The 27,046-nt window shown below is 45.5% G+C and overlaps 1 protein-coding gene and 1 long non-coding RNA gene across 3 annotated transcripts; one reads left to right on the top strand and one right to left on the bottom strand.

The window, feature by feature from the left end:
- Nucleotides 1-913: 913 nt before the first annotated feature.
- On the top strand, nucleotides 914-26,800 carry Etf1 (eukaryotic translation termination factor 1). 2 transcript variants are annotated; one of them, NM_001281670.1, is given in 11 exon segments: nucleotides 914-1,038; nucleotides 1,233-1,336; nucleotides 16,527-16,702; nucleotides 16,957-17,096; nucleotides 19,778-19,916; nucleotides 20,093-20,283; nucleotides 20,753-20,882; nucleotides 21,950-22,105; nucleotides 22,462-22,526; nucleotides 23,582-23,729; nucleotides 24,520-25,438. In NM_001281670.1, coding segments are annotated over 10 exon segments (1,314 nt in total). In that variant the 5' UTR covers nucleotides 914-1,038; nucleotides 1,233-1,250; the 3' UTR covers nucleotides 24,603-25,438.
- Nucleotides 10,614-13,612, bottom strand: LOC121144391. Its single transcript, XR_005881749.1, has 2 exons — nucleotides 13,388-13,612; nucleotides 10,614-10,983 (listed from the first exon to the last, which is right to left on the bottom strand). It is a non-coding gene; the product is annotated as an uncharacterized LOC121144391 (long non-coding RNA).
- Nucleotides 26,801-27,046: the final 246 nt, after the last annotated feature.

The following is a 27,046-nucleotide window of genomic DNA, read 5'->3' as shown; positions in this document are numbered from 1 at the left end:
AACGGTCCTCAACTCAACTGGATTGTGAGCTCCATTCGGGTTACATAACGTGCTCGGCTCACCTCTATTTCCAAAGAAACGTCACCTAGCACTTGCTCCGGGCTCAAACTTTTGAAGGCACACAGGGGGGGGGGGGAGACAGCTGGAAAGCCCAGCTCGTAACCGTTCTAACGTTTCCGACATTCTCCCCACCTCCACGCGGGCAGTTCACGAAGCACGCGAGCTCCCCCAGACGCTCTGGGTCCCCCACCTCAGGCCACCCCTTCAATCCTTCAGCCCCCGAAACTCCCAAAGCCACAGAGAACCCGCAGCAGCCGGCCCTGAGACGACAGGAAAGCCCTCCTTCACCCCTGCGCGGCCGATCGGGCTCCCATCCTGGAGGCCAGAACTGTGAACTTTTGTTCCCGAAGCCACGATGCTCGCGGGCCGGCCGGCGCAGCCGCCTCCGGTCAACGCCGCCGCCCAACGGGGCGGAAGAGGGGTCCTCCGAGCTCTCCCAGCATCCAGGGCCGCTCCGAGGAGCCAGACTCTTGCGGGGCAGAGCTCCAGGCGGAAGACAACGACCACCCTCCCGCGCCCTTTAAGAGCCACCCCGGCTGCAGCCCGCAGAAACTGGGAAAAGGCTCGCGAGAGCCACGCGAGGGACTGGGAGGGGGGAGGTCCACCCCGCTTTCTCCTCCGGGCGAGCCGGGCCGGAAGGAAGGCGGCACCTCCTGCTTCCCCGGCCTCTACCTCACAAGGCCGCCGGGCCGCGGAGGCAGCCAATCAGCGCGCCGCTTGTAAGCGCGGAGAGCCAATGGGAAGTCGCGGCGCGCGCCCCGGCTCCTCCGGGCCGCCCCGGCCCCCTCCCTTCCGCCCGCCGCTTTCCCACTCCGCCCCTGGCGGAGGAAGTGAGATCAGAGGCCCCATGTGAGCGGATTGCAACACATGCCGCGGCCTGGAGAGAGGGAGCCGGTGTCCTACGTCAGAGCCGCCGCCGCCGCCGCGGAGCCGCCGCCGGGGAGGAGCCGCCGCTGCCGCCCAGCACTGGGCCCTTAGGTACGGCGGGCGGCGGGGAGGCCGGCGCCCCGAGCGGCGGGGCTGTCGGGGGCGGGGAGGAGAGGGCAGCCCGGGGGAGGTGGCGGTGGCGAGGAGGAGGAAGAAGGAGGAGGAGGAGAAGGGGGCCGCTCTGCCCCGGCGGCGGCGCTAACTCTGTGGTCTTGGTGTCTCCGGGCCCCGCCGGGCCGCTCTAGGGAGGAGGAGGCGAGAAGATGGCGGACGACCCCAGCGCTGCCGACAGGAACGTGGAGATCTGGAAGATCAAGAAGCTCATCAAGAGCTTGGAGGCGGCCCGCGGGTGAGCGCCTCGTCCGGACCACCCCTCGGCCCCCACCCCCACCCCGGGGCCCTCTCGGATCCCGGACCCCACGGCGTGGCCGCCCCCGCGCCGCATGGCCCGAGGAGGAGAAGCCGGCACTCGCCAACTCCCGCCTTCAGGACGGCCCGGGGAGGAGGAGTAGCCTCCGCCCGGAGGGAGGGCGGGCGGGCGAGCGAGGCTCGGCGCGGCTGGCCGGCCGGCCGGGGAGAGAAGTCCTTCTCCCCCACCCCGGCCCCCGGGGGGGGGCTCGGATCGCCCGGCCCGGCCCCCTCTCTCTCTGGAGAAGAAGCCCCTGCTGCTCGGCCCCCCGCGCCCGCCTCACTTTGGGGGGCTCTGGGTGCTGTTGGGGGGGCGGGGGTGAAGCGCTTGGCGTTCCTTTCCGAACGCCCTGCCCTGCCTTTCTCTCTTCCTCCCTGGCTCCGCGTTCCTCGGGCAGGGCCTCTTTAAAATGGCCTCCCCCACTTGGGCGTCCGAGTCCGCCGTGGGTTGGTTGGAGTCTCGACGGGTGTGCGGGAAGCCGGGTTAGGCCGGGGCCGAGCTTCCTGGCTCGACCGTATTTCTCTGGGTCTCGGGTCTCTCCGAAGGTGACTTCTCCCCCCCCCCGAGTTTTCTAATTACCCCGAAGTTTGCTGGGTTTAGCTGTTCCGGGACTCGGCTGGCCACCGAAAATAGCAGCGTTAAGCGGGGTAGGGTGACGGGGGTTTTTTGTTTTGTTTTGCTTCGTTTTTGTTAACAAATCTGTCGTGCATCGTCCAGAGAATTCCAGGTAATGGGACTGTTTGATAGGACCCATAGTAATAGAGTCCTTGTTGGCTTGCCCGTGGAACTTCTTGGGAGTGCCACTGTCGAAGTGCCAGATGGACTGTTAATGGCTGTGGACACTCAAGACAGACTTAAACCTGGCTTTCAGCCTCTTGCAAGTTTTTGTAAGTGTTTGTTCGTGTGTCCGTTCCGGGCCATGTAGCAAGTTTAATGTCATCACACAAATGAGACATTCCGTTTTTCCGCTCGAGTTTGTCACTGATGGGTAGCTTGGTGGTGATAGGGTCCACCCAGCTCATTCCATTTTGGAATGGATTTGGCTTGATTCTAATAGTGCATGGTTTTAAAGCAGGATGCTTATGCTTTGGTGTTTCATTGTTAATAAGTGGGCAGGACTAATTTCTGTTTGGGATTAGACTTATGGAAAGTTTGGCCCTATTTGGTGTTTTGTTCATCCCTTTGGTGTACTGTAAAAACTTTAAGGTAGATGCTTTTATTGTTATTATTTCTTAGGTTGTGGTTTTTCTTTTAAATTTATTGTGATTCAAAGATTTACTCATAGGAACGTCTATGGTGTGGCAGAGTGAAAATAAATAATCCCAAATGTAAAAACACTGTATAGGAATGTTAATAGAGGTCATGATTCATTATGATGCCAAGAATTAGCCGGGTACCATTGTTTCAGTAGGCTACCTTCTGTTGTTACTTAAACTTTCTGTGGGGTACTGACATTTGTGTATGTTACTGCTGTTACAGTGTTTCAAGTTGGACTTGAACCTGTAGGTTGTCTCAGGCGTTCATTTAGGCAGATTCTTAGCTGGGCAGACGTGGTACACGCCTTAAGTCCCAGCACTGGGGGGCAGAGGCAGGCAGATCTCTGTGAGTTCAAGGCCAGCCTGGTCTACAGAGGGAGTGCCAGGACAGCCTCCAAAGCTACACACAGAAACCCAGTGCCGAAAAAAACAAAAAAAGAATTTGGATATAGTGCATTCTCTGAAGCAGTTAAAACATGATTTTATTAATTTGCTTGTTTGAGTGAAGTTAACACTGAAGACAACACTGCTTATTAAGCTGCTTTTCTTCTAGTTGATGAACAAACTCTTCTTAGATTTGCTCCTAACCACAGTTCCTAACTACTTGAAAGTTTTAAGGCTCTCTTAAAAGTCTTTGGAAACTTTACTTTCTAGTTTAGAAAAGTTCAGTAAAGTTTGAAGCATGCTGAACAGGAGGACTCTGTCCATAATAGCTAGGAACTCTTCCTCTAAACAAATTTGGTTTATAATCTTGTCCTACTTTGCTTCATAAGTTAGACAGGATTTGGTTGCACCTTGAGCCCATGGAAATATTAAGATCCTGAGGTTAGTCAGGGAATCCAAAATTTATTGTATGTGCCTCAGAACTGTCTTAGTAATCAGTTTCTTTTGGGAAATGACAAGATTTAATCTTCATTGCTGAGTTGTTAGTAGACTTTAAATTCTCATAGTGTTTTTATGGTTTTGGAAGCCAAGCTGTTCTCCAACTCATGTGACTGGCTAAAGCTGGTTTGACCTCCTAATGAGCTTCCGGGTGCTAGGGTTATAGGACGAGCTACTATCCTGGCAATACTAAAATATTCTTAGGATAATTGTGATGAACCTTACAGATAAATTAAATAGCAAAATGGTTCCATGTGAGCCGGGCATTGGTGGCGCATGCCTTTAATCCCAGAACACGGGAGGCAGAGGCAGGCGGATCTCTGTGAGTTTGAGGCCAGGTTGGACCGACAGCCTCCAAAACAATACAGAGAGACTCTGTCTCGTAAAAAACAAAACAAAAAAAAAGATTCCATGTGTACCAGTATTTGAGAGCCCCAGTCGAATCCCTGTAGAAGCTAAGGTTTGTGGTGAGGTGTAGCTAGCACAGCACTGAGGGTGGTGGTGGACAGCTAGAAATGAAGAGGAGGAACTTGTGGGCAGCCTTGGGATGTGGTCTGCGTCTGTCTGTCTGTCTGTCTAGGGCAACTTCGGCATTAGTTGATTTTCTATGTTAATTTCTGAGGCTGGGACTTGGGTTAACAGGGCCCAAGATTGGTAGTGGGTTTTTGTTTTGCTTGGTTGTTTGTTGTTGTTGTAGTCAGGTTCTCTTCTGTGTTGCCCTGGAATTCAATATGTACCTAAGGACCACCTCCAGCTCACAGAGATCTGTGTGTGTCTGCCATACTCAGCATAAACACTACTTTTTAAAGTTTGCCGGAAAAAGTAACTTTGAAGTTTTACTCATTCGTTATGTGGTTATCTTTTGATATATAACCAAAGGTAATATAGCTTTAAAAAAACTACCCACAAAATGGACTCGGTAGTTAAATACCTTGACAGGATGAAATAACCGCAACCATTTATTGAGCATTTTGTCATAGATGCTTTGGAGTGATACATTGTCATTTAATATTCACAACAATAAATGTCGATATTTGATACACAAAGCCACTGAGGCTGAGGGTTTAGATAACCTGTTGTCTTGAGTGTGGCAGTGTAAAACAAACTGCAGGGGCCTGGTTGACCCATGATGCATTACTCTAAGCTTTGATTTCCAAGTGTGTAATGGTGCATAGTAATGTAAATATCCAAATTCTAGTTTATGAGCCAGTGGCTATATTTTGTGTTTTCCAAAATCTTGAAGACTTAAAAATTACTCTGAAGTCCAGCAGGCTGTATTGTTTGTGGAGTTGTATCTACAAAGGTCAAGTACTAAAGGAGAAACAAACACCTGTTTGTTTTGTTTTGTTTTTAACACATGGTTTTTAAGCTGATTGGAGTGTGCCTATTTTGATTTCATTTAAGTGAGGTTGAGTATTAAGTTTATGTGTGCTAATAAGATAGGCAGCTAGTTGCTTTCTTACATATAAGCCTCCCTTAATATTTGGCTGTGTATGTTTTACCTCTATGATTATTCTTGGTAAACTCCTCAAAGTTGGCTCATAAGGAAAAGCATGTACATGGCCAAAACTGGATCTAGTGCCGTGTGAGTTGAACCACAGTTGATTTCAAATAAGGAACTTAAAGCAAGTTTCTAGGCCTTTTGTTTTTCATTTTTGAGAGAAGGTCTTGTGTGTTCTGACTGGGCTTGAACTCTTTCTTGATCTTTCTGCCTCAGTCTCCCAGATGCTGGGATTATAGCAATGAGACAGTAGGGCCAGTTGGTTCTCACTCCAGCTCTGGGGAAGGAATGGTCTCGAGTTCAAGGTCAGCAGGCTACAGGAGGCCATTCTATATACATCTTTGTCCCCTTAATAAAAGGGACATTTTCTTTTTTTATTTTGGTTTTTGGAGACAAGGTTTCCTCCATGTAGTCCTGGCTGTCTTGGAACTCTTGAGTAGACCAGGTTGGCCTTGAACACAAAGATTCACCTGCCCCTGCTTCTGCCTCTGGGACTTACCCAACAGAACATTTTCAAAATAGTGAATTTCATTCTTCAATATTCTTTTTTTAAAATGAAGCTAAATTTGGGTTTTAAAGATTTTAACAGGTTTAAGCATAAGAATTAAGAGATCGTGTCACTCAGAAGAAAGTAAGACACACCCAGAAAGTACAGAGACTTGCTTGACATGACAGGTTATGTTATATGTATTTAACTAAGCATAGAAATCTTGGATTGTTCTGGGCAGTGGTGGCATACCCCTTTAATCCCAGAACTTGGGGGACAAAGGCAGGCAGGCAAGCACAGTTTGAGGACAGCCTGGTCTACAGAGTGAGTACTAGGACAGCCAGGGCTGTTATATAGAAACCCTGTCTCAAAAAACTGGAAAAAAAAGAAATTTTGAATTGTTAGCGGTGATGTTTGGCACAATATGTTAAAATATCTAGCACTGTGTATTTCTCATAAAGTTTTGCCATGTGGCCTAAGTTCACCTCCACTGGCTATCCGCTTGCCTCGGCCTTTGAAATACTGGGATTTTAAGCATGTGCCACTGTTCCTGAATGCATGATGCTTTTCCTATTAGATACACAAACATTGATCATGCAGAAATATCTAGAGCTAGCTCTAGTGGCACAGGACTAACTTTTAGCTACCTGTGAAGCTGAGGTAGGAGGTTGCATTTTCAAAGTCTGCCTGGGTAACTAAATGACATCTGACTCAAAATAAAAATTAAAAAGCGGTATTGTGATATCATTCGGTGGTAGGGTAACTTGCCTAGCATATTTAGGGTGAGACTGCCTCAGAAAATTGAGAAAGACCATTGTTAGCCTCTGTCCTGCACCTGCACACAGAAAAAAGAGGGCAGACAGAGGAAGGTGGGGGATGAGCACATCCACAATAGGATGTGGTGGTCTTCCTCAGATACCTCTCCAAGTGTCTTAGTGCAGAACTAGTCCTAACAGCTGTAGTGTTCTGCACAAGAGTCCTATGTACTGTGGATCTAATGAATAATCACTCTTTGAGTTTCACGTCTTGACACACACATTGTGGTAGAGGATATACTTATCCTTCCAGGCAAGGGAGATTCTCTAGACACACTCTCCAGTAAGCAAGTATACATTGTTAGAATGTATTTATGGCAGCATGTAGTAAGATTTTTTTTTGCTGTCCTTCTTGCCAGACCACATAGACCAACTGGACCCTTTTACAGGAGGGCTCTTTTTCTTTGAATTTAGGGATTAAGAGAGTACTTGTTTGCCAGTACTGTCTGGTAAGATACTTACTTATGAGAAAACCAAAGTGTATTAGCTTTGTAGCAGCATTTCTATTGGTCTTAGAGTCTGCTTGAAGAGTGGGAAGGAAATGTTTGCCTGCCCATTATCAGGTCTGTCTGTCCAGTTGATTGTCTCCAGCAGTTTTCTGAGTCCGGCCTATTCTCCAGGAATCTCAGAATAGAATCTTCTCCTAGGATACATTCTGTAGGTGTCTCTTCATTCTTCAGCAGCCTGCTGTCTTAAGAGGGAGTAAGGATAGGGGTTTGGAAGGTTTGAAGCTCTATTCCATCAGGTTAGAAATTATATGACTTCTCCCTCTCAGGCACTGAGAGCTCTGTGAGACTGCTCCTGATAGCAGGCTTTATCATTGCCTTCTGACATACTTTGGACCCTTAGCCACTATCTGTACTCTTGTTGCAGCCCTTCCTACTAGGTTCAACTGACAATTCATTCTAGTCATGCTGATAATCTGGGCCATTGGCCTATTCTTGGTGTCTTGAGATGGGGTTTTGCTATGTTATCCAGACTAGTCTTGAACTCACAACCTAGTTTTACCCTCCCAAGTGTCTAACATTGATCCTTTAATGCTTCCTTAATGGGGTTTGGATTAAAGAGGTGTGTCATTACCACCAGCATAAAAGTTTCTTTTTAAAAAATAAGAACATGATCTGCTAGTTGTCCCTGTCAGCCTGTGTGAAGTACAGACTAGCATAGTTTGAGGAGTTAGTAGAGACAATAATTGGAATTTGCTTTGCTGTAGCTCAGGCTCGTCCAGAGTTCACAAGAATCCTTGTGCCTTAACTCCCCAAGTTCTGTGATTTCAGGCAGTAGTCACCAAGCCCAATTATAATCTTAGATGGCTTATTGGATACTATCCAAAAAAGAAGAATTAGGTTACTGCTTGGACAAAAATTAGAAAGTATCTTATCAAGGCAGGTGTTTTTAAAAACTGTTACTTTGAGAGGCCGGAGAGATGGCTCATTATTTAAAAGCTGGGTTTTTCTTTTTGTTTTGTAAGAATTGTTACTTTGTAAGCCAAGTTATAAAGTAGCCAAACCCCATACTTATAATCTCAATAAAGGGGAGCAATGAGACCCATTCTCAAAGGAGAAAAGAAAAGATTACTTTGTTTGCCTAGTGTGCACTAGGCACCGCAGAAAAGTTGGTTAGGGCATTAGTGTTGTGTTATGTGGCTAGAGTATCTTTGCCATGGTAGAAAAAAGCTATGACTGCAGTTTTACAATTGTCATGGTGATGTTTCATTGTTTTAAAACTGGCCCTCCTGTCTACTTCCCAGTGTACCCTGTAGTGGTTCATTCTTGTACTGGAGACTGAACTGGCTAAAATCTTTTTGGTTTTTCGAGACAGGGTTTCTTTGTGGCTTTGGAGGCTGTCCTGGAACTCACTCTGTAGACCAGGCTGGCCTCGAACTCACAGAGGCCTGCCTCTGCCTCCCGAGTGCTGGGATTAAAGGCGTGTGCCACCAACGCCTGGCCCCTGGCTAAAATCTTTTGTGGTATTGGAAATTGAACCCATGACCTCTTGAATGCTAGGCAAGTGCTCTTCCACTGAGCTACATATTCTTGGGTCCCAAAATTTTATTTATTGTTGTTTAGATTTAATTTATTTTAATTAATTAGTGTGTGTGTGCAGGTGCCTGGAGAGGCCAGATAAATCAGATTACCCTGGAGCTACAGGCAGTTGTGACCTGCCTGATGTGGGCTTGGGGTGTTGAACCCAGATCCTCTGAAGAGCAGCGAGTGCAGCCTCAGCATGTTTGGTCTTAGTGAGCACTGATGGTGAGGGAAATAAATGTGTACTAAAAAGACGATTAATGGGAGAGTTGTGGCTTTTGCTTTATTTCAAAGTACTTCAATTGGTCAAGAAAAGGAATTTTTTTACTATATAGTTTCCTGGCTAGAGCACTAATAGTGAGATCTTAACGCTGGTTGAGATTGCTATCTCCTTATAGTGCATTGTTTTGACAAAACTTAGAGAAATTTTCCAGCTTCTGCTGCTTCCTGATGGAATATTCCAGTAGGTAGTGTTGGGATGTTCTTTTAGTACGGGTGACAACACACATGCCTGCCTGTCAGGATTACTTGTGGTAGTCAGTTCTTTCGTTCTACCAAGTGGGCTCCAGGGATTGATCTCAGGTCATTAGACGTGACAGCAAATGACTGACCCAGGCCGTCTTGCAGTCTTCCCTCTCCTCTCTTTCGTAGACAAGATCTCAAAGTAGACCCTAAGCACCTGGCTTTTCTACTACCACACCTTGTTTATGTGATGCTAGAGATCAAACCCAGGGCCTCGTGTGTGCTGCTGGTCAAGCATGCCACCAACTGAATAACATTGCCAGCCCTTTGGCTAATTTCTAGTTCCAATTTTGTGTCCTAACCAAGTTCTGTCCACCTCCTGACCTGCATCATAGAGAGTGGCATTAGTGAGAGTCATCAAAAAATGGGATTTACTATGGTAAGATAACATCCTTGCTTGAGCTTTTTTTGTTTTTATTTTATGATTTGTTTATTTTTATGTTACGTGAATTGGTATTTTTTTTTTCCTGAATGTAGTCTGTATGAGAGTATTGGATTCCCTGGAGCTGGAGTTGTAGACAGTTGAGTAACCATGTGACTGTTGGGACTTGAACCTGGGTCCTCTGTAAGAGCAGTCACTTAACCACTGAGCCAACTCTCCAGCCTTGTTTTTGTTTTTCAAGATAAGATTTCTCAGTCCTCCTTTAATCCTAGCCCTTGGGAGGCAGAGGCAGATAGATGGATCTCTGAGTTTGAACATGCTGGCCTCAAATTCAAGAGATCCACCACATGGCAGGTTGAGCTTTTTAGTGGGATGAAAACAGAGGCAATTTATTATTTTCAGATGGCTTGTGTCCCTCTCTAAGGAGGATTTTATGAAGACTGGATCTCACTATGTTGCCCAGACAGGCCTCCCAATCATTATTCATTCTCCTGCTTCAGTGTTCAAGACAATACAGCTGTAGATCATCATATCCAGCTTGGACTAGAAATGTTGAGTTGATATTTACTTTAGCTGCTTACAGTAAATATCTGATGTCTACTTATAAGAAAGTATACTGACCTCAACTTTAATCCCAGCAGTCTTAAGGCAAAGGCAGGCAGATATCCAAGCTCAAGACCAGCCCGGTGAAAGTGCTTCCTGTACAAGCTTGGTTATCTGAGTTGGATCTTGAGCACCTATGTTAAAGTAAAAGAGAACTGACTCCCAGAAGTTTTTTGATGTATGCTGTGGCACAACAATAAATACATGAACTGGCAAGATGACTCCACCTCTGAGCTCCCAACTGTACTCACACACAGATAAATACGTGTACTTAGGATATTGTGTACTGAAGACTGATTCCTCAAGTATTTGACACCACTGTGTGCCAAAATGATTTCTTCAGAGCACCAACCTGTGGCAAGAGAGCAAGACTCTTTAGAGGGACTTTACCCCAGTGGAACGTGTGCTCCAAATGTAGGATATGGGCATTTCCTCTTATATGGTACGGCTGTTTAATGTTTTAGATGTTGCTGAGTTTCTTGTGCCACCATCCTAGAAAAGTGGTTACCACCTACCAAAGTCCAACTCCGCCTCTGTGTGGACATAGCCAAGTTCAAGTAATACTTCCATGGTGCTTCAAGTGTTGGCCTTCTGTGTCTGTGGGGAGGGGCGGTCAGGTGACAGAGAGCTAGAACTCCATCTAGTTGGCATTTAGTGGTTGGTTACTCTCTGCTGTTCAGACTGTGTACTTAACATTATTCTACAGAATCACCAAGACCTTGTCGAGTAAATAGGAACCATGTTTCACAAGAATTCATGTAATTTGTTTTGGGTCAGATAGCCTAATAACAGACTAGAGCCTGTACTCAAAGTCATAAGATCACCCGTTTATCTTCTCTTGGGGAGAGGAGGGCCTGGGTATGCCATTCCATTCATTCACTTTGGGTGTTGGTCTTGGACCTCTTCTACTTTGCCTGTGCGCCAGGCTACCAGACCCATAAGCTTTGGGTCCTCCTTTCTCTGCCCCCCCCTTGCTGTAGGAGTGCTGAGATTGGAGATAGCTCCGTATCCATCTTGTAGGAATCGAACTTGCTTTTACTTGCATGGCATGTACTTTAACCACAGAGATCTCTCTCCAGTCCACTTAAAAGTTGAGGTTTCGTTTTGTACATCTAGGAAAAGAAGGAAAAATTGAAGTCCTATAGTGAGCCCAATAAGGGCAGTTTTGAAAAATAGTGTAGAAATTGGAGAGGAATTAACTAATTTCTCAGGTTGTAATCCATATTATGGTGTTAGTTTAGCATCTTTGCCAGAAACGACCTAGGTCTAAATTGAACTTTCTGAGGTGCAGTAGATAATGATGATCTTAGAAGAGGGCATGATGACTTGGTCATCCACACTCTGGGTAGCACCCAAGCATTGAACATGGCGCTGTAAGAGGCTGTGCTCAACCTCAGCTTGGATCTTTAGGAAGCTGTTTCTTGGGTGTTCTATCTGGTCAAACCTGGGTTGTTTGGTGTGGTTGTGTAAGTAGGATAGCTTACTGCTGTGCAGAATACTGCAGATACTACTGTCTGGTAAGCACTCCCGGGATTTATGTGACTGCTACATCCTTCAGAAGGAGCACCGATTTTTATGTCAGAAAGGCCATACACACAAACATGTCTGCATCGTTTTGTTTTTCTTTTTGAGATCTTCTTTGTGTATACATTTGATATCTGTGTCTCCTTGTGTGTGTGCCCGTATATATCTGTGTGCATTTGTGTGCCCTGTGTGTGTGGAGGTCACTTTGTGGAGTGTCCTATGCGTGGGTTTCTTCAGAGAGGCCCTGCTGCCCCTGGGCAGACTGAGATTGTGTTTTGAGACAGAGTATCAATGACCCTGACTGTCCTCAAACTCCCTGTGCAGATAAGGTTGAATCTCCAACACATGTTGGCACAGCACAGTGTAAACGAGGCATGTGGGCTCTTTGGATTTCTCTTCTCAAGTTCTTAAGGTTCGCCTTGTGGATGTGCTTTGCCTTCAGCTGAGCAAAAAAGATGGTCCTGCTTGGAATACACAAGGTGGACAGGTGATTGTTTTGTGTTAGAGGTGAGGTCTGGAGCTTGCGGTGTAAACCAAGCCTTAGCAAGACTTTTACAGGTCAAAGGACACTTGTGTATTGTTTGCCTAAAGCTGACCAAACGTGAGCATTCATTGCAAGCCAGGGTTCAATGATTGTCTTCAGTTTTCTTGTTATACCCCAGGGTAAAGTTACCGCATAAATGCTTTCCTGCCACAGTGCTGGGGACTGAGTCCTCAGGTGAGTGATGCTGCTCCTGTCCTGTCCTGTCCTGGTGACCTAGCTGGAGGGACCTCCCTGTCCCTGTCAACAGTGAATGAGAAAAGGGAACTTCTGACCGTCCAGGTCTTTCCTTCCTGTGTTGTTCACTTTAATTGGCCTAGTTGTGTTTGCTCTGTGTATTTACTCTGTTTATAAGTATTTCTTCCCTGTGACTCTGGGTAAATCATTAAAGAAAATTTGATAATGGAAAGTACCCTGGTGAGCATGAGGACAGACGGCCTTGGGAGCTTTTTATGCCTTTGGGTTTTTAAGGCCTGTTTATGAGTCATTGCTGTATAGTATGATTCACTGGCTTCCCCCCCCCCCTTAAATTACACTCATTTTTGTGGTGGAGGTAGGGGTCAGAGCAGTCTCTTCTCTCCTATCATGTGGTTTCCAGGGGGACAGTGTCATACTTTGTTCCAGGCTGGCCTCAAACTTAAGGCCATACTGGCTCTGCTTCCTGGCTCTGCCTCCTAAAATCTGGGTTTAGCAACCCAGATAGTGACTTCTTTTTGTCTGTCTTTCTCCCCTGGTGGGTGTGGTGTGGAGGGGGTGGGGAGGTGTTAGGTCAGGGGGCATCTTCGGGTGTTTTGATAACACTTTGTTGTAGCTGGCCATTGAGCTTGTAGGAATTCTCCAGTCTCTGCTTTCCTTGTTGCTGGGAGTGTCGTTGTTGTTGTTGTCGTTGTTGTTGTGTTGATGTCTTCCCCACGTACTGGCTAACCACGAAGCCCTGGGGATCTCCCTGGCTCTGCCTCCTTAGTTCTGGGTGCTTCAGGCCTGCATTGCCACACCCACCTCACTTAGGTGAGCACTGGGCACTGGATGCAGACTACATGCTCTTTTCCGACAGGAACGTCCCCTGGCCCTTAGGCTGGCTCTTTCCTGCTTCCTTCTTCATCTCTCTATGGGCCACCTTCTTGCCATGTGGCCACGGCTGTCCTGGGCTCTTTCTGTGCCTCCCTTCCAAGTGCTGGGATTACAAATGTGCATTCGTCGGCTTTTTAAAAATGTGTGTAGATGTTTGTCTGAGCACCATGTGAGTGCCTGTTGCCCTCCGTACAGAGAGACATTAGATCCCTAGAACTGGCCACTGTGAGCCACCATGTAGACAGTTGAAATCAAACCCTGGGTCTTCTGGAAGAGCAGCTAAATTACCCTTAACTGCCAAGTCCTGTCTCCAGTACATCAGAGAAGGTGAAAAAAGCTACTAGAATTAGAGGAGGCAGACAGAAGGTAGTGGCACTTACCTTTAATTCCCGTGCTGTGGAGGCTGGGGCAGGCCGGTCTATATAGTAAGCTGCAGGCCTGCCTCAGAGATGAGACGAGGAGGCAGTGAGAATGGCCTTTCTAGCCAGCAGCTTCTTTTCCTAGTGTCTGGGGTCTGACTCGGCCGGGCCGTGCACATGCCAGGCCAGTACTGTCATCACTGAGCTGCATCCCCAGCTGCAAGAGTTTTACTTCTCATTCTCCTTTTAAAGGGTATTTGCAGTATGTGAACATGAAATTCTCAGCTTCCTTGAGATTTTATTCTTGTGTTTACATAAACTGGTCTAACAGCTTTGGCTTGCCTGTGGGGTGAACTTTCCTGGCAGAGGCCCTTCATCTGCCAATATTAGAGCTAGCATAAAAATTACCAGGCACCTTTAGCAGCCTGGACTATCCCTTCCTCAGCCTTGGAGTACTGGGGCACAGGCATGCAGCCCCATGTACTACCCCACAAGTTACGCTTTTAAAATCTAGATTTCAGCCCTTTCTAGTCAAGTGTCTTGAAAAGGTGAGTTCAGAAATGTTTCCCCCTACTTTCTGTAGGGGAAGCTATACATGGAAGCCAGTGAAAGGCAGTTTTGTCCCTAAAATTTAGGGGGGGGTGGGAGGTGGACCCTGTGTGTCTTGGGGTTAGAGCACCAGAGAGGAGCTTCAGGCACCCTGCTCTGTCAGTCTCGCCCTTATTCCCTGAACCTGCGGCTGGCTGCACTCAGATCCACCTGTCTGCTGCCTCCTGTGTGCTGGGATAAATGGAGTGCACCACCACACCCTGCTCTACTTCTGATAAAACCGTGGATTCCAGGAACGAGATCACGTGCTATCACTAAATGTGTTCACTGCCTTATCTTCTCTAAAATGTTACATAGGTGGAAATGCAAGGTTACCTACTATTCTTAAAGCTTACTGAATGTTTATCATCTTAACCTATCTTCAAGGAAAGTAAATAGCAACTGATCTCAAGGTCATTACTCTGACGAGTTATTTTGGGTGTACTCGGTTTTATTTAGCTTCAAATTTTACAGCCCTTCCTTTTGGTTTGGGTTCCTATGCCTTCACCTCTGCTCCTCTTAGAATCAGCCCCTTCTCATTCTTCTCCTTTGTCAATCCCTTCTCAGGAAACCGCTCTGTAAACCGGTGTTTGCTTAGAACTGGGCCTTTAAGAGAATGCCTCTGGTCCCTAAAGACCCTGGGAACCTCTAAAGTGAAGGTGTATGCTTCTTTGAAAATTGTTCATGAGGGAGGGAGAACCCTCAGAAAATAGTTTGTATTTAAACTGGCTTGTCTTGGTATGGAACAGCCCAGCAGTTAAGAGCCCTGATTTCTCTTGGAGAGAACCTAGGTTCTAGGGGATTCACTGCCCTCTTCTGACCTCTGAGGGCACCAGGCATGCAGTAGTGCAGACAAGACAGGCTTTTATGTATAGGTAACACTTAAAAAATAATTTGTGCCGGGTGTTGGTGGCGCACGCCTTTAATCCCAGCACTCGGGAGGCAGAGGCAGGTGGATCTCTGTGAGTTCGAGGCCAGGCTGGACTACCAAGCGAGTTCCAGGACAGCCTCCAAAGCCACAGAGAAACCCTGTCTCGAAAAACAAAAAAAAAAACGAAAAAAATATAATAATTTGTTTTGTTTGGCAGATGGTTCTAGATGGGTTTTCTCTGTGTATCCTGGGCCGGCCTCTGCCTCCACAGTGCTGGGATTAAAGGCATGCACTACCACGCCCTGCCCTTCTCTCCCTTCCTCCCTCCCTCTCTTTTTGGTTAGCTTTACCTGACTTCCCACATGACTTTCACACATTGTATTCTATCTTATGTGTTATCTTTGTGTATGCTGCACACATGGATGTTCGTGTGTGGAAACTGGCACAGGTATTTCTCCACTTATGGTTGGAGATGGTCTCCACTTGAACCTGTGAGCTCCAGGGATCCTCCTATTTCTGCTTCCCTAATGCTAAGATAACAAGCATACGGCAGATGCCTTTACCTATTGAAGCTTCTCTCTCTAGTGTTAGTCATCTTAACCAACTTTATGCGTATAGTCATTATAGATGAGTATGTTCACACCAGTCTTCAGAACTCTTTTCAACTTACAAAACTGGTTTGTATTGCTGCTGACATGCCCTGCCCTACTCCTTGGTGTTAGAGTTTGAACCTGTGACCGTGTGCATGCAAGACAAAAACTAGAAATTTTGAGACCAGGTGCTTAACTGCTTGCTGCTGATGTGTTTTGAAAATATAGGTTAAAGAGATGGTCTTCTCCTGGGTTGATTCTACATATTTAAATTTGCCTGGATACTTAATCAGGCTCAGTGCATTACTCTTTTAAAAATATATTTAATTTGTGTGATAGGCTTTATTGTCTTACCCCCTTGGAGCTGATGTTACTGGGCATGTGCAGAACACCTGACTTGTTGCAAGGGTTCTGGGACCTCAACTCCAGGCTCTTTTGTATGAATTTGAAACAGGTGCTCTCAATTACCCAGCCATCTCTACTCCCTGCTTGATTCCTGCAAAAAAAAAAAAAAAAAAAAAAAAAAACTAGTCAAATCAGTGTAATCAAAACACATTCTTGGTTGCATGCTCCTTTAATCCCAGCAGAGACAGGAGGATCTCTACAGTTTTGTGACTGGGGTATTTGTGAGAGAGTGATGCATATGCTGGGTTAGTGTTTGAGGGCTTGTGGCAAGCCCAGAGTTTAAGGAGAAAGGGGTGGTGTTAAGTGAAACATTTTTCTGGACTTTGGAAGACTTGTTGCATTGTTCTGGCATAGCTTCTCCCACCAAAGAGCCACCAGAATCTTACCCTCCACTGTTGACAGGCTGCATTCATGGCCAAATTCCAGCTTGTTGGTCCTCCATAGCAACCTTCTTCTCTCTTTCTTCACCCTTGAGAATGAGGTATTTCCCTTTGAGTGCGTTCATTACCTGACTAATCTCCATATTGAAGTAATTGAGCGCTTACTGTTTACTGACTCTTGTTTGGAAAATGCACTGGTGTAGTTACTGCTTTTCTGGTGCCGACCAGACTGTGTGTTTTTGTCATCTGGGCTGTCTCACCATAGCTCATTTTCCTGATGGTAAGCATGAATTTAAAGTGATGTGATTTTCTCTCTCTCTCTCTAGCAATGGCACGAGCATGATATCGCTGATCATTCCTCCCAAAGACCAGATTTCACGAGTGGCAAAAATGTTAGCAGATGAGTTTGGAACTGCGTCTAACATTAAGTCACGAGTAAACCGCCTTTCAGTCCTGGGAGCCATCACATCTGTACAACAGAGACTCAAACTTTATAACAAAGGTACCGGTTCCCTCTGCTTTGTCTGCTCTGCGGTCCTCAGGCAGCTGTTGCCATTGTTCTCTAGATTTATTGTTTGTTTAACCCATTGGGCACTAAGTAGTATTTGCTATACTTAAGGAATAACTCCTACTGAAACAGCTCAGAGGAAGTTTTGCAATAGGGGTGAGATTTTTCCTATACGTCTTATGGGTTTTTCTATTTAAATGTGACTCTAGGAACAGCTAAAGTAGAGAAATTGTTTATGTTCTTTGCAGTACCTCCAAATGGTCTGGTTGTTTACTGCGGAACAATTGTAACAGAAGAAGGAAAGGAAAAGAAAGTCAACATTGACTTTGAACCTTTCAAACCAATTAATACATCATTATATTTGTGCGACAACAAGTTTCATACCGAGGTAAGCGTGAACGCAGAGCCCACAAGTGACTTCAGCTTCCCCTCCAGTCCACTGCCAATATACTTTCTCGCCATAGGCTGGCTTCACACTCACATAGCGGAGCCCTGCAGCCGCCTCTCCGCCCGTTTTCAGGGGTGTTCGTGTAGTAGCACACCTCGTAGTATTGGATACGCCTCAGTATTTATGTTTATAAATTGATGTCTTTGGGGTGTTTTCACTGTCTGACTTTCATGAACAATGTCACTGTAGACATTTCTTTCTTTCTTTTTTAATTTATTTATTACATATGCAGTGTTCTGCCTACATGCCAGAAGAGGGCACCAGATTTAATTGTAGATGGTTGTGAGCCACCATGTGGGTGCTGGGAATTGAACTCGGGACCTCTGGAAGAACAGCCAGTGTTCTTAACCTCTGAGCCATCATCTCTCGAGCCTCTGCTGTAGACATTTCTTGCACAGGGATTTGTTTTATTTTTGTAGATTGTATATGTAGAAATAGAATTGGTGGCTCAGTAGTAACCATAGCTAATCTTTTGAGAAGTCACTTTTCTAATCTGCAGGCAACTGTGACCTTTTACATGGTTTGGGGTTTTTTTTTTTTTTTTCTGTTTTTTGGTTTTTTTCTTTTTCCCTGTGTGTGTGGGTGCTGGTACTGGAAGAAGACAGGTTCCATGTTGCTGAGGCTGGATTTGAATTCCTGATCCTCCTGCCTCCACCTCTGAAGTGCTGGACACTTCACTGGGATGTCTGAGGAAAATGCTGAGCCGGGTTTGGATAACTAATTAGAAGCAGGTGATTGACTGCTGATAGCTTACCTCTTGCTATTTACCATTGATACTTCTGTATATTCTTACACATTAGTGCTATGCTCCCTAATTGTTGAAAAGTAAGCAAATAAAATGCATTTAGTGACAGTTTTTCTTTCTCATTTCTTGTTCTTATGAAACCTGAGTGACAGAACTAGCTATGATGAACATTAATAGTGGAAAAGAAACCTCATTAGACTGACCTAAATCAGTCAACAGTGAGCAGTCAGGGATTCACAGCTGGCTCCCACTTCAGTCTCCTGCCTTCTGTCAACCTAGAGAGAAGCCTGCAGTAGAATTAGAAGTGACATTTGTCCACAGTTTACAGGGGGCAATTTTTGCTAACTTGACAGGAAGTCCAATCCCAGTTGAATCTTGGTTGACTGTATGGTGATGTAGCTTAGCTTCCTCTTAGCGTCTAGTATCCCGGCAAAGGCCTCTTGGGACTGTTAGCCACTCTGTCCAACCAGTTTGCTAGATTTGGGGGTCTTTCTGGTTTAAAAAGTACCCAATAGCTGTATTATCTGGTTTTAGCTTTTTTCCTGGAACTTGCTCTTGTAGACCAGGCTGGCCTCGAACTCACAGAGATCCGCCTGCCTCTGCCTCCCAAGTGCTGGGACTAAAGGCGTGCGCCACCAACGCCCGGCTGGTTTTAGCTTATTATTAAATTACATAATTGATTTTTATTTTTCTTCCGGTAGTCATTAAAATGACTACTTGAGCTAAGAGTAGAAATTCTAGTACCCCAGCACCTAGAATTCCCCATACCTAGTTTTTCACGTGATCCACACTAAGTCCTTGTGCACAGAAATCACCTCATCTACCAAGCCACTTCCTTGGCCCCTTTTGGAGGTTATTTTGTTGAGACAGGCTGATCTTGAGATTGTTAACCATGGATGACCTTGAACTTCTGATTTGGGATTGCAAGTGACTTCCACAACTCCTGATTTTCTTTTTTGTTTTGTTTTTAAGACAGGTCTTTCTTTCTGGACTAGACTAGACTCAGTTCTCATGCCTCTGCTTCCCAAGTGCTGGTATTACAGGCATGTCACCACATCAAACTTGCAATATGCATGTCTTACTGCTAAATTTCATTTGTCTAAAGATAGATTGCTAATTTAGTAGCCTGCATTCTAGGCATTTCTATAAAGAAGGTTTCTTATCCTTTAATTAAAATACAATAATTTCTCAGTTCTAAAGAGATCAAAATCTGGCAATTATTGATATTCCAGGCCTTAAGTCTGAATTCATCGCAGAAAATGTGATGTGGTCCCAGGGCTGTTGATATACCTCTCAGGAGAGGCAGAGATAGGAAATACTATGTAACTCAATAGTTCTCCTATCAACTCTAACCCCGATGCAAGAGAGATGGCTCAGTGATTAAGAGCACTGGCTGCTCTTCCAGAGGATCCAGGTTCAATTCCTGTGGAGGTCGGGACAACTTTGGGGAGTGATTGTGTCCTTCTGCATTGACTTTGGGGACCAGGTGTGGGCATCAAGTACCCTTACTTGCTGAGCCATCTTGCCTGCCCAGGTTTAGGTTTTGAGATGTTTTGTTTCTTCCTGTTCTTATTGTGCTAAAATCCAAATAAACCACCGTTGTGCCGTTAAGTGGGTCCCATCACCATCTTATCTCCAAGAGCTAACGCTCAGCTGTAACTGGAGCGGTGGTGAGCGTTTTCTCCTCTTCCCTGCAGAGTGGGAACCACCACTGTACATAAGCACTACAGCGTATCCATAGCGTAAGTTACTCCGCTCCCTCCACAGTGCTCCTACCGCGTTGAGTGGGATAAAGGGGTTTGAGTGTCACTTTGAATTTCTCTCAGCCTTGGCAGAGCACTGGAGTTCATTGTGCAGTGTTGTGTTTGTTTTTTAGGCTCTTACGGCATTACTTTCAGATGACAGCAAGTTTGGTTTTATTGTAATAGACGGAAGTGGTGCTCTTTTTGGCACGCTCCAAGGAAACACCAGAGAAGTCCTGCACAAATTCACTGTGGATCTCCCAAAGAAACACGGTATATAGAAGGACGGCTTGAGTCCTTTTACTTTTGTCTAAGCGTCAGTTTGTGCTAAACAGTTAGGAGGTGGTGTTTTCTCTCTGTCTGTAGCTTGACTGGTTATTTTGTTTTTACTTCATGGCATGCTGTACTCTTTAATAACCCCTGTCTTCCCCACCACTTTTGTGTCAAAGGCAGAGGAGGTCAGTCAGCCTTGCGTTTTGCCCGTTTAAGAATGGAAAAGCGACATAACTACGTTCGGAAAGTAGCAGAGACTGCTGTGCAGCTCTTTATTTCTGGAGACAAAGTGAATGTGGCTGGCCTGGTATTAGCTGGGTCAGCTGACTTTAAAACTGAACTAAGTCAGTCTGACATGTTTGATCAGGTAAGAGATAAGGAAGTGCTGTTTCGGGAATCTCTAGTGTGGGGTACAAATATCCTCCGAGTATTAGGCACATGTTTGCATTCCTAGCCATAAATTCTCCAGCTTAAAAACAATCTCTGGGGCTGGAGAGACGGCTCAGAAGTTAAGAGTACTGACTGCTCTTCCAGAGGCCCTGAGTTCAGTTCCCAGCATCCACAGAGATACAGGCAGGGATACAGACAGGCGGAACACCACCTTATACATAATAAATAAGTCTTTAAAAAAAAATCTCTGGGTAGAGAGATGTCTCAGTGGTTAAAGGTGCACACAGCTTATGCAGAAGCCCTGAATTTGGACCCAGCACTCACAGATACCTATAACTCCAGCTCCCGGGGTCCAATAGCAAGGTTTTCTCTTTTTTAAGATAAGGAGAGTGGGGTTTTAGTAAAGGTATTTGAGGTCCTAATGTTTGTGTTTCTACTTGTGTCAGAGGTTGCAATCAAAAGTTTTAAAATTAGTTGATATATCCTATGGTGGTGAAAATGGATTCAACCAAGCCATTGAATTATCTACTGAAGTTCTCTCCAACGTGAAGTTCATCCAAGAGAAGAAATTAATAGGTACCATTGTGTGCTGCTATTTTGCTTATTCTGTGAAATGTTTTTGGTGTATATGTATGAAGTAAGACACTGAAAAGATATAAAAGAAGGGGCTAGGTGTAGTAGTTCCTACTAGTAACCCCCACACTAGGGTGACTGAGGTTAGATCAAGAGTTCAAGGTCATCCTTTGCTACAAGAATTTTTAGGCCAACCTGGGTTATATTTGGGACTCTGTCCCAAATAAAACTAAAGTAAAAAAAAAAAAAAGAGTAAAAGAAAGGAAAACCAAGCATTTTCACTGGGGCGGGGTGTATCGGGTGGACATGGTGGCACATGCCCATGTAACCCAGCACTCGGAAGCTGAGGTGGAGTGGTGTTGCCACGGTTCCCAGCCAGCCTGATTTCCAGGGTGGGCCTGGGGTGTAGGAGTGGCTCAGTAGATAGAGTGCTCGCCTGGCGTCACAAGACTCTCGAGTCAGTGCGCAGCTCCAGGGTAATGAACTGCTGGGGAGCCTCTAACCCCAGCACTCTGCGGGTATGGGCAGGAAGGTCACAAGTTCAAGGTCGTCCTCGACTGTACAGAAGTCAGCTTGGGCTCTGCAAGACCCTGACTCAAAACAAAAACCTGTTTGAATCTTTTTTTTTTCCTGGCCCCAGCCATGACTCTAGACAGGATCCAAAGAGGAGACTTGCAGTGTCCTCCATGGGTGGATGTTATGGAAAGTTCAGCACCCTCCTTACAAGGGTGACTCTGGAAGACCTGGAGCTCAACAGAGATGTCCAGGAACCCCTGGGCCTGGGGCAGACTGGAGCTGGGCGCTGGCAACGGGCTCTTGTGCTCACCTGGCAAGCCTGGGACGAGAGTGGGATCTCTTTATAGTGATCGCAACTGGTGGGATTGATTTCATAGTCTTGTGCGTAACAGAAGCACAGCTGTGCAAGCCCTTAGAGAAATTGTGTTTGCATACAACACACACAACCACCCAGGCCTAGCTCTGTGGTGACATTGCCGTGCTGTGCTTACTGTTTCAATCCATACTGACCAAATACCACCACATATTTCATGGCTATATTTCCTAATCCACAGGGCGATACTTTGATGAGATTAGCCAGGACACAGGCAAGTACTGTTTTGGAGTTGAAGATACACTGAAGGCTTTGGAAATGGGAGCTGTAGAGATTCTAATAGTCTATGAAAATCTGGATATAATGAGATATGTTCTTCATTGCCAAGGCACAGAAGGTAAAGTTGGAGAAGAAAATATTGTTGCTGTCTGTTACATTTCTCTGTGTTCAGGCATAGTTGAAAGGAACATAGAATGCATGGGTCATGTGTTGTGTTTGGTCTGTGTTCTTTGTGTGCGGTCCCCCTCCACCCACCTATTTGATGCCTGTTCACAGTTAAACTTGTCAAGGAACTCGGCTATACTGTGAGTTCCTTTGATATTTCCCTACAGGAGCAGGGTACCAGGGTGTATGTTTATGGGAAGGTTTGATAATTCCGTTCTTTCTTATCTAATCTCTTAGAGAGTTGATTATATCTGTTAGCATTGTCAGAGCCAAGTTAACACTTTTCTTTTTTAACTTTTAATGCTGCAGAGGAGAAAATTCTCTATTTAACTCCAGAACAAGAGAAGGATAAATCTCACTTCACAGACAAAGAGGTATGTATATTTTTTTTTATGATAACATAGAAAAAGCATGAGTGTTAGAGCATTGGTAACACAGAGTGTCAGCCTTGGAAAACAAAAGCCTTATTCTAGTTAGACAGCAGGGGAGGGAGCAGTATCTAATTGCCACTCATTCACTGATCCATGGTTATTATAGACTGTTTTAAAGTAGTCAAGAAAGCTGGGTGTGGTGGTGCATCCCTTTAACCCTAGTACTCAGAAGGCTGAAGCAGGCACTCTGTAGGTTCAAGGCCTGCTAGAACTACATAGACCCGATCTCCAAAACAAGGTTAAGAAGTGATTGCCATGATTTGTGATAGCACTGCCGCCCTAAACAAGACAGCTGTCATGGCAGCTGCCTCCAATTCTGAGTTGGGCTGGTGAGGGAAAGGCGTGTGCTGCCTAGGAACTGGTGCCAGCAGTTGTCTCCTGGCCCCCATGATGCCTTATGGCAGTGCACGCCATGTACACACAGCACTGAGGCTTCTGAAAACACGACTGCCAGTGGGGCTGGAGGGGCGGCTCAGCAGCTAGGAGAGCTTGTTCTTGCAGAGGACCCTGTTTGGTTCCCGGCGTCTACACGGCGGCTCACAACTGTCTGACTCCAGGCCATGGGCACCGTGTATATGTGTAGTGTAGTTGTGGGAGCGGGGTTTGTTTCGTTTTTTTTTTGTTTGTTTGTTTGTTTGTTTGTTTTTGTTTTGTGGGAGGGTGTTGCTTTTGTTCTTTTAAAATCAACCCTTTGGTAACTCTCCTGGGCTGTTGAATGAAGAGAAGCTACAACAGTCTGGTTTCTGGAATCAGCAATAGGAATCATAAGTTAATGACCAAGTATGTTTTGACATTTTGTTGCTGAGGCTACAGCCTGAGGGGAAATACTAAAATAATCAGTTGTCTACCATTTCAATTATGTTCCCAAGAACCAGGATAGGATATATTATTACATATTATACATTAGAGAACTCCAAATGGGCAGGACGATGAGGGATGGTGGGCAGGGGCATTCATTTTCTAATGCCATTGTTTCTGTGTCGTGACTGCCCCTGTAGACTGGACAGGAACATGAACTGATTGAGAGCATGCCCCTCTTGGAATGGTTTGCTAACAACTACAAAAAATTTGGAGCTACACTAGAAATTGTTACTGATAAATCACAAGAAGGATCACAGTTTGTAAAAGGGTTTGGTGGAATTGGAGGTGAGTAGCAAACTCCAGTGGGTTCTTACAGGGCCTCCTGTGCCCAGCCTGGGATAGTGGCCTGCGCTCTCCACCTGAAAGCGGGTTAGAGCAGCAGCAGTGCGATCCTTAGTGTGGCCCACCTTTTGGTTACCTTTAATGGTTTTTTCTTCGAGGCCGAGTTTCTTTAGTGGTTTTTATTAGCGTATATTTATTTATAATAATGGATCTCCTGGGATGTTTGTGTGGGTGGGTTTGGTTTGGTTTGGTTTTTCAACACGGGGTTTCTACGTGTAGCCCTGGCTGTCCTGGGACTTGCTTTGTAGACCTGGCTGGCTCTGGACTCCTGAGTGCTGGGTCTAACGGGACTAAAAGTGTGCTCCATCACACTCAGCATGTTTTTAAATACATGTACATGGTGTATTTTAGTCATTTTTTTATGTGGTGCATGTGGAGTTGGGAGTCTGTTTTGGGGAGTATAGCGTCTGCAAACATTCGGGTATCGGGTACGTGAGGATAACCGGCAGTCTTTTCCTCCATGTGGGTTCCAGGCTTAGCGCAAGCACTGTTATTCTCTCCCCCCTGCCATTGTGCTTTGTTTTGAGGGGGGAGGGGTAGTCTGGGACTCACTGTGCCGCCCAAATTGGCCTCCAACTGGACAATCCTTGTGCCTGACGTTTATATCTGTGAACCACCGTGCCTGTGACTAGTCATTTCCATTTTGTAATTCTGGAAGAGGATGGACTTCTCTTGGAAGACCAACCCCTTCCCACTTCAAAAGCCGGTTACTCACTCTGCTTTACTTCTCCAGGTATCTTGCGGTACCGAGTAGATTTCCAGGGAATGGAATACCAAGGAGGAGACGATGAATTTTTTGACCTTGATGACTACTAGGTAGTCGACATGGGTCCGGCAAAATGTGCCTCACCCTCCAGCATTCAACCCAAGGAGCATACCCGTGGTGGAATCCAAACAGATCCCTGCCTTACAATTGGAACATTTCCAGAACTTAATCCGTGAGCATTGGATACTGAAAAGGAAAGCGAAACAAAACCAGACCCAACCCTACACTTTGGTTTGTCATGGAGTCAGCACAGCAGCCTACAACTAAGTTCCTAAATGCCACTTCGGACTAATTTAACAAAGAATCCCAGTTTTTACTTTTACTTGATGGTAAAATTGGTTGCTCTTGTATTTTATGAAAAAAAAAATGATTTTTTTAACCTTCATACATAGAAGCAAAAATACTTTAACTGCTGTAAACCTTCAAAAATTAGTAGAAGTGAGATCATACTGGTTTGTTTCTTATTTTGATGGGAGAATAAGTAAATTGCTGCATTTCGCAGTGACCCATTTACATGGCATTCTCAGCTTAGACTGCACAAGAAGAAATATATGTGGTGAAATATTGGAACTGTTTCTCTCTTGGTCTCTGTTTAATGTTGAAAGGTGAGCTAATAGGCGATGTCAGCTTCACTCCCTCACACCCCCACTCCCAGACTGTTTCAAAGGTGCAGGGTGCATGGTAAAGTCAGGTGAGTGCTGTTAACACTGGGGCCAGCGCCCTCTGGCTTCCATCTATTCGAACCAAGCATTGGGGGCCTTTGTGTCGCTAACACAAAGCTCCCTGTAATCTCAACCTCCTAGAAACCAGTTTGGGGTGGACATGATGGGGCTTCTGTGCTATTGCTGGGATTGGGAGGAATAAAACATGCAATTTAAGTGGAACCAAAAAAAAAGAAAGCTCAGAGGTGATTTTGATTTCGCTTGGATCTGTTCTTGGTAACAAAGGGAGGTGGTCGTGTTTCCTTGTGTGGATGGCATGAGATTATGTGAATGTTTTGATTTTTGTTTTTTGTTTTTGTTTTTTTCAAATGAACTGCAAAAATTTTCGCAGGAACAACAGAACAACATGTATGACTGTGCATGTTTCTCAAACCCCTGATGGGGCTGGAGCATCTGTTTTGAAAGTGGGACTTAGAAGCACCTCTCAGATGAGAAAGTATGGGAGGAGGGTGGGGAGGGCCGGGGTGGGGAGGGATGGGACACAGCTTCTGGCACCATGGATTAAACCATGTTAGATCCAGACGTTGGCCAAAATCCTGAAGCAACGCTTCACAGCTGGGCTGTGAGTTGGATTTGAACCCAGTTAAGTACAAGGTCATGGTGTGCTCGAGGTGGTGACAGTGAGCAAAGCGTAGGATGTGCCCGGTGTCGGCTGCGGAGGAGAGGTGCCAGGTGGACTTTGAAGGACCAAAGGCTTTTGAAGTCAGTTGGTGCCCACTCTCACCCAGGGTGGTGGGGTGCATTGGGTTTCAATTGGGTACTTTTAACACTTCGGTGCCTGACTGCCGTGCTTCACGGGCTCGACTCAGTCACTTGTAGCTTTATTGGTCTGAACCAGCTCTCTGTTCCCAGGTTACAGACCTGCCTATCGTTCCAATAATCCTGTTTCACTTGAATGAAGGGAGTGTGTCTTACATGTAAAGCTTTGGTTCTCACACTGTACTCTGAGGTCCAAATGACTGTCTGTCGTGTAACCTGATGTCTCAACCCCCAGGGAGAAGAAGAGTCAATTCTTTGGTGTTCACCAACATGGGAAGCTTCACCAGAACAGGCTTTTGCTTTGGGCTCTGCTGTTGGTTTGCAGATCACCCAAGAGCAAGCAACATGCGCTTCCCAGCAGTACCTTAGGGTTTTGCCATTGTAAATGGGTCTAATGTGATATGACAAGACCAGAGAAATTGGATGTAAATTGACATTTTTGGAAATGCTTGTTGTTTCACATGATACATTTAGGGTATGCAGCTCCTTTTGTAGTTTTTATTTTTACTATTTAAGTTTGGAAATGATGCCAAATTTTTGTATTTCTTTAATCAATGTGTTCTCCTTGGTGATATATATTGCATTATATATTGATGTGTGTATCAATATATACTGATATGTGTTACACTTACGCATACAAACACACATAAGTGAGGGGTGGAACCGTAGCCTGCACTCCCTAGCCTCTGCAGAGAGACCCTAAGAGCAGAATCTCGGTGTTGTGATGTACAGAAATGGAGAAGAGTATTAAACCATATTTAAGAATATGTTTTGTGTGCTTGAGATTTTTTAGGAATGTTCCTAGAAAAGTATGGAACTACAGAGACTGAATTTTCCCACTTCTCAGATTAGGCGTGGCTAATAAATGCTCAGCCTTAGAGTTCTATTCACTGTATCTGTCTATGTGATGGCAGCTGAGGTTGGGATCCCAGGGTCATGCTATAGGGTCTGTCACCTTCGCGTATATGCCAGAAGGAAATTGGCATGTATTTTGCTTTAAGATATTTCAAATC

Source organism: Mesocricetus auratus, unplaced genomic scaffold (assembly GCF_017639785.1).
Source record: "Mesocricetus auratus isolate SY011 unplaced genomic scaffold, BCM_Maur_2.0 Super-Scaffold_100015, whole genome shotgun sequence".
Lineage (NCBI taxonomy): Eukaryota > Metazoa > Chordata > Mammalia > Rodentia > Cricetidae > Mesocricetus > Mesocricetus auratus.
Note: the sequence above shows the minus strand (reverse complement) of the source record. Positions and strands in the feature narration are given on the sequence as shown.

What these genes read in the sequence shown, in the direction of transcription:
- Etf1 (XM_040757549.1), top strand. Translation starts at nt 16,540, where the DNA reads ATGATATCGCTGATCATTCCTCCCAAAGACCAGATTTCACGAGTGGCA. An exon ending in CCAAGAGAAGAAATTAATAG is followed by an intron (nt 20,883 to 21,949) that starts GTACCATTGTGT and finishes CCTAATCCACAG; the next exon opens with GGCGATACTTTGATGAGATT. An exon ending in CTCACTTCACAGACAAAGAG is followed by an intron (nt 22,527 to 23,581) that starts GTATGTATATTT and finishes CTGCCCCTGTAG; the next exon opens with ACTGGACAGGAACATGAACT.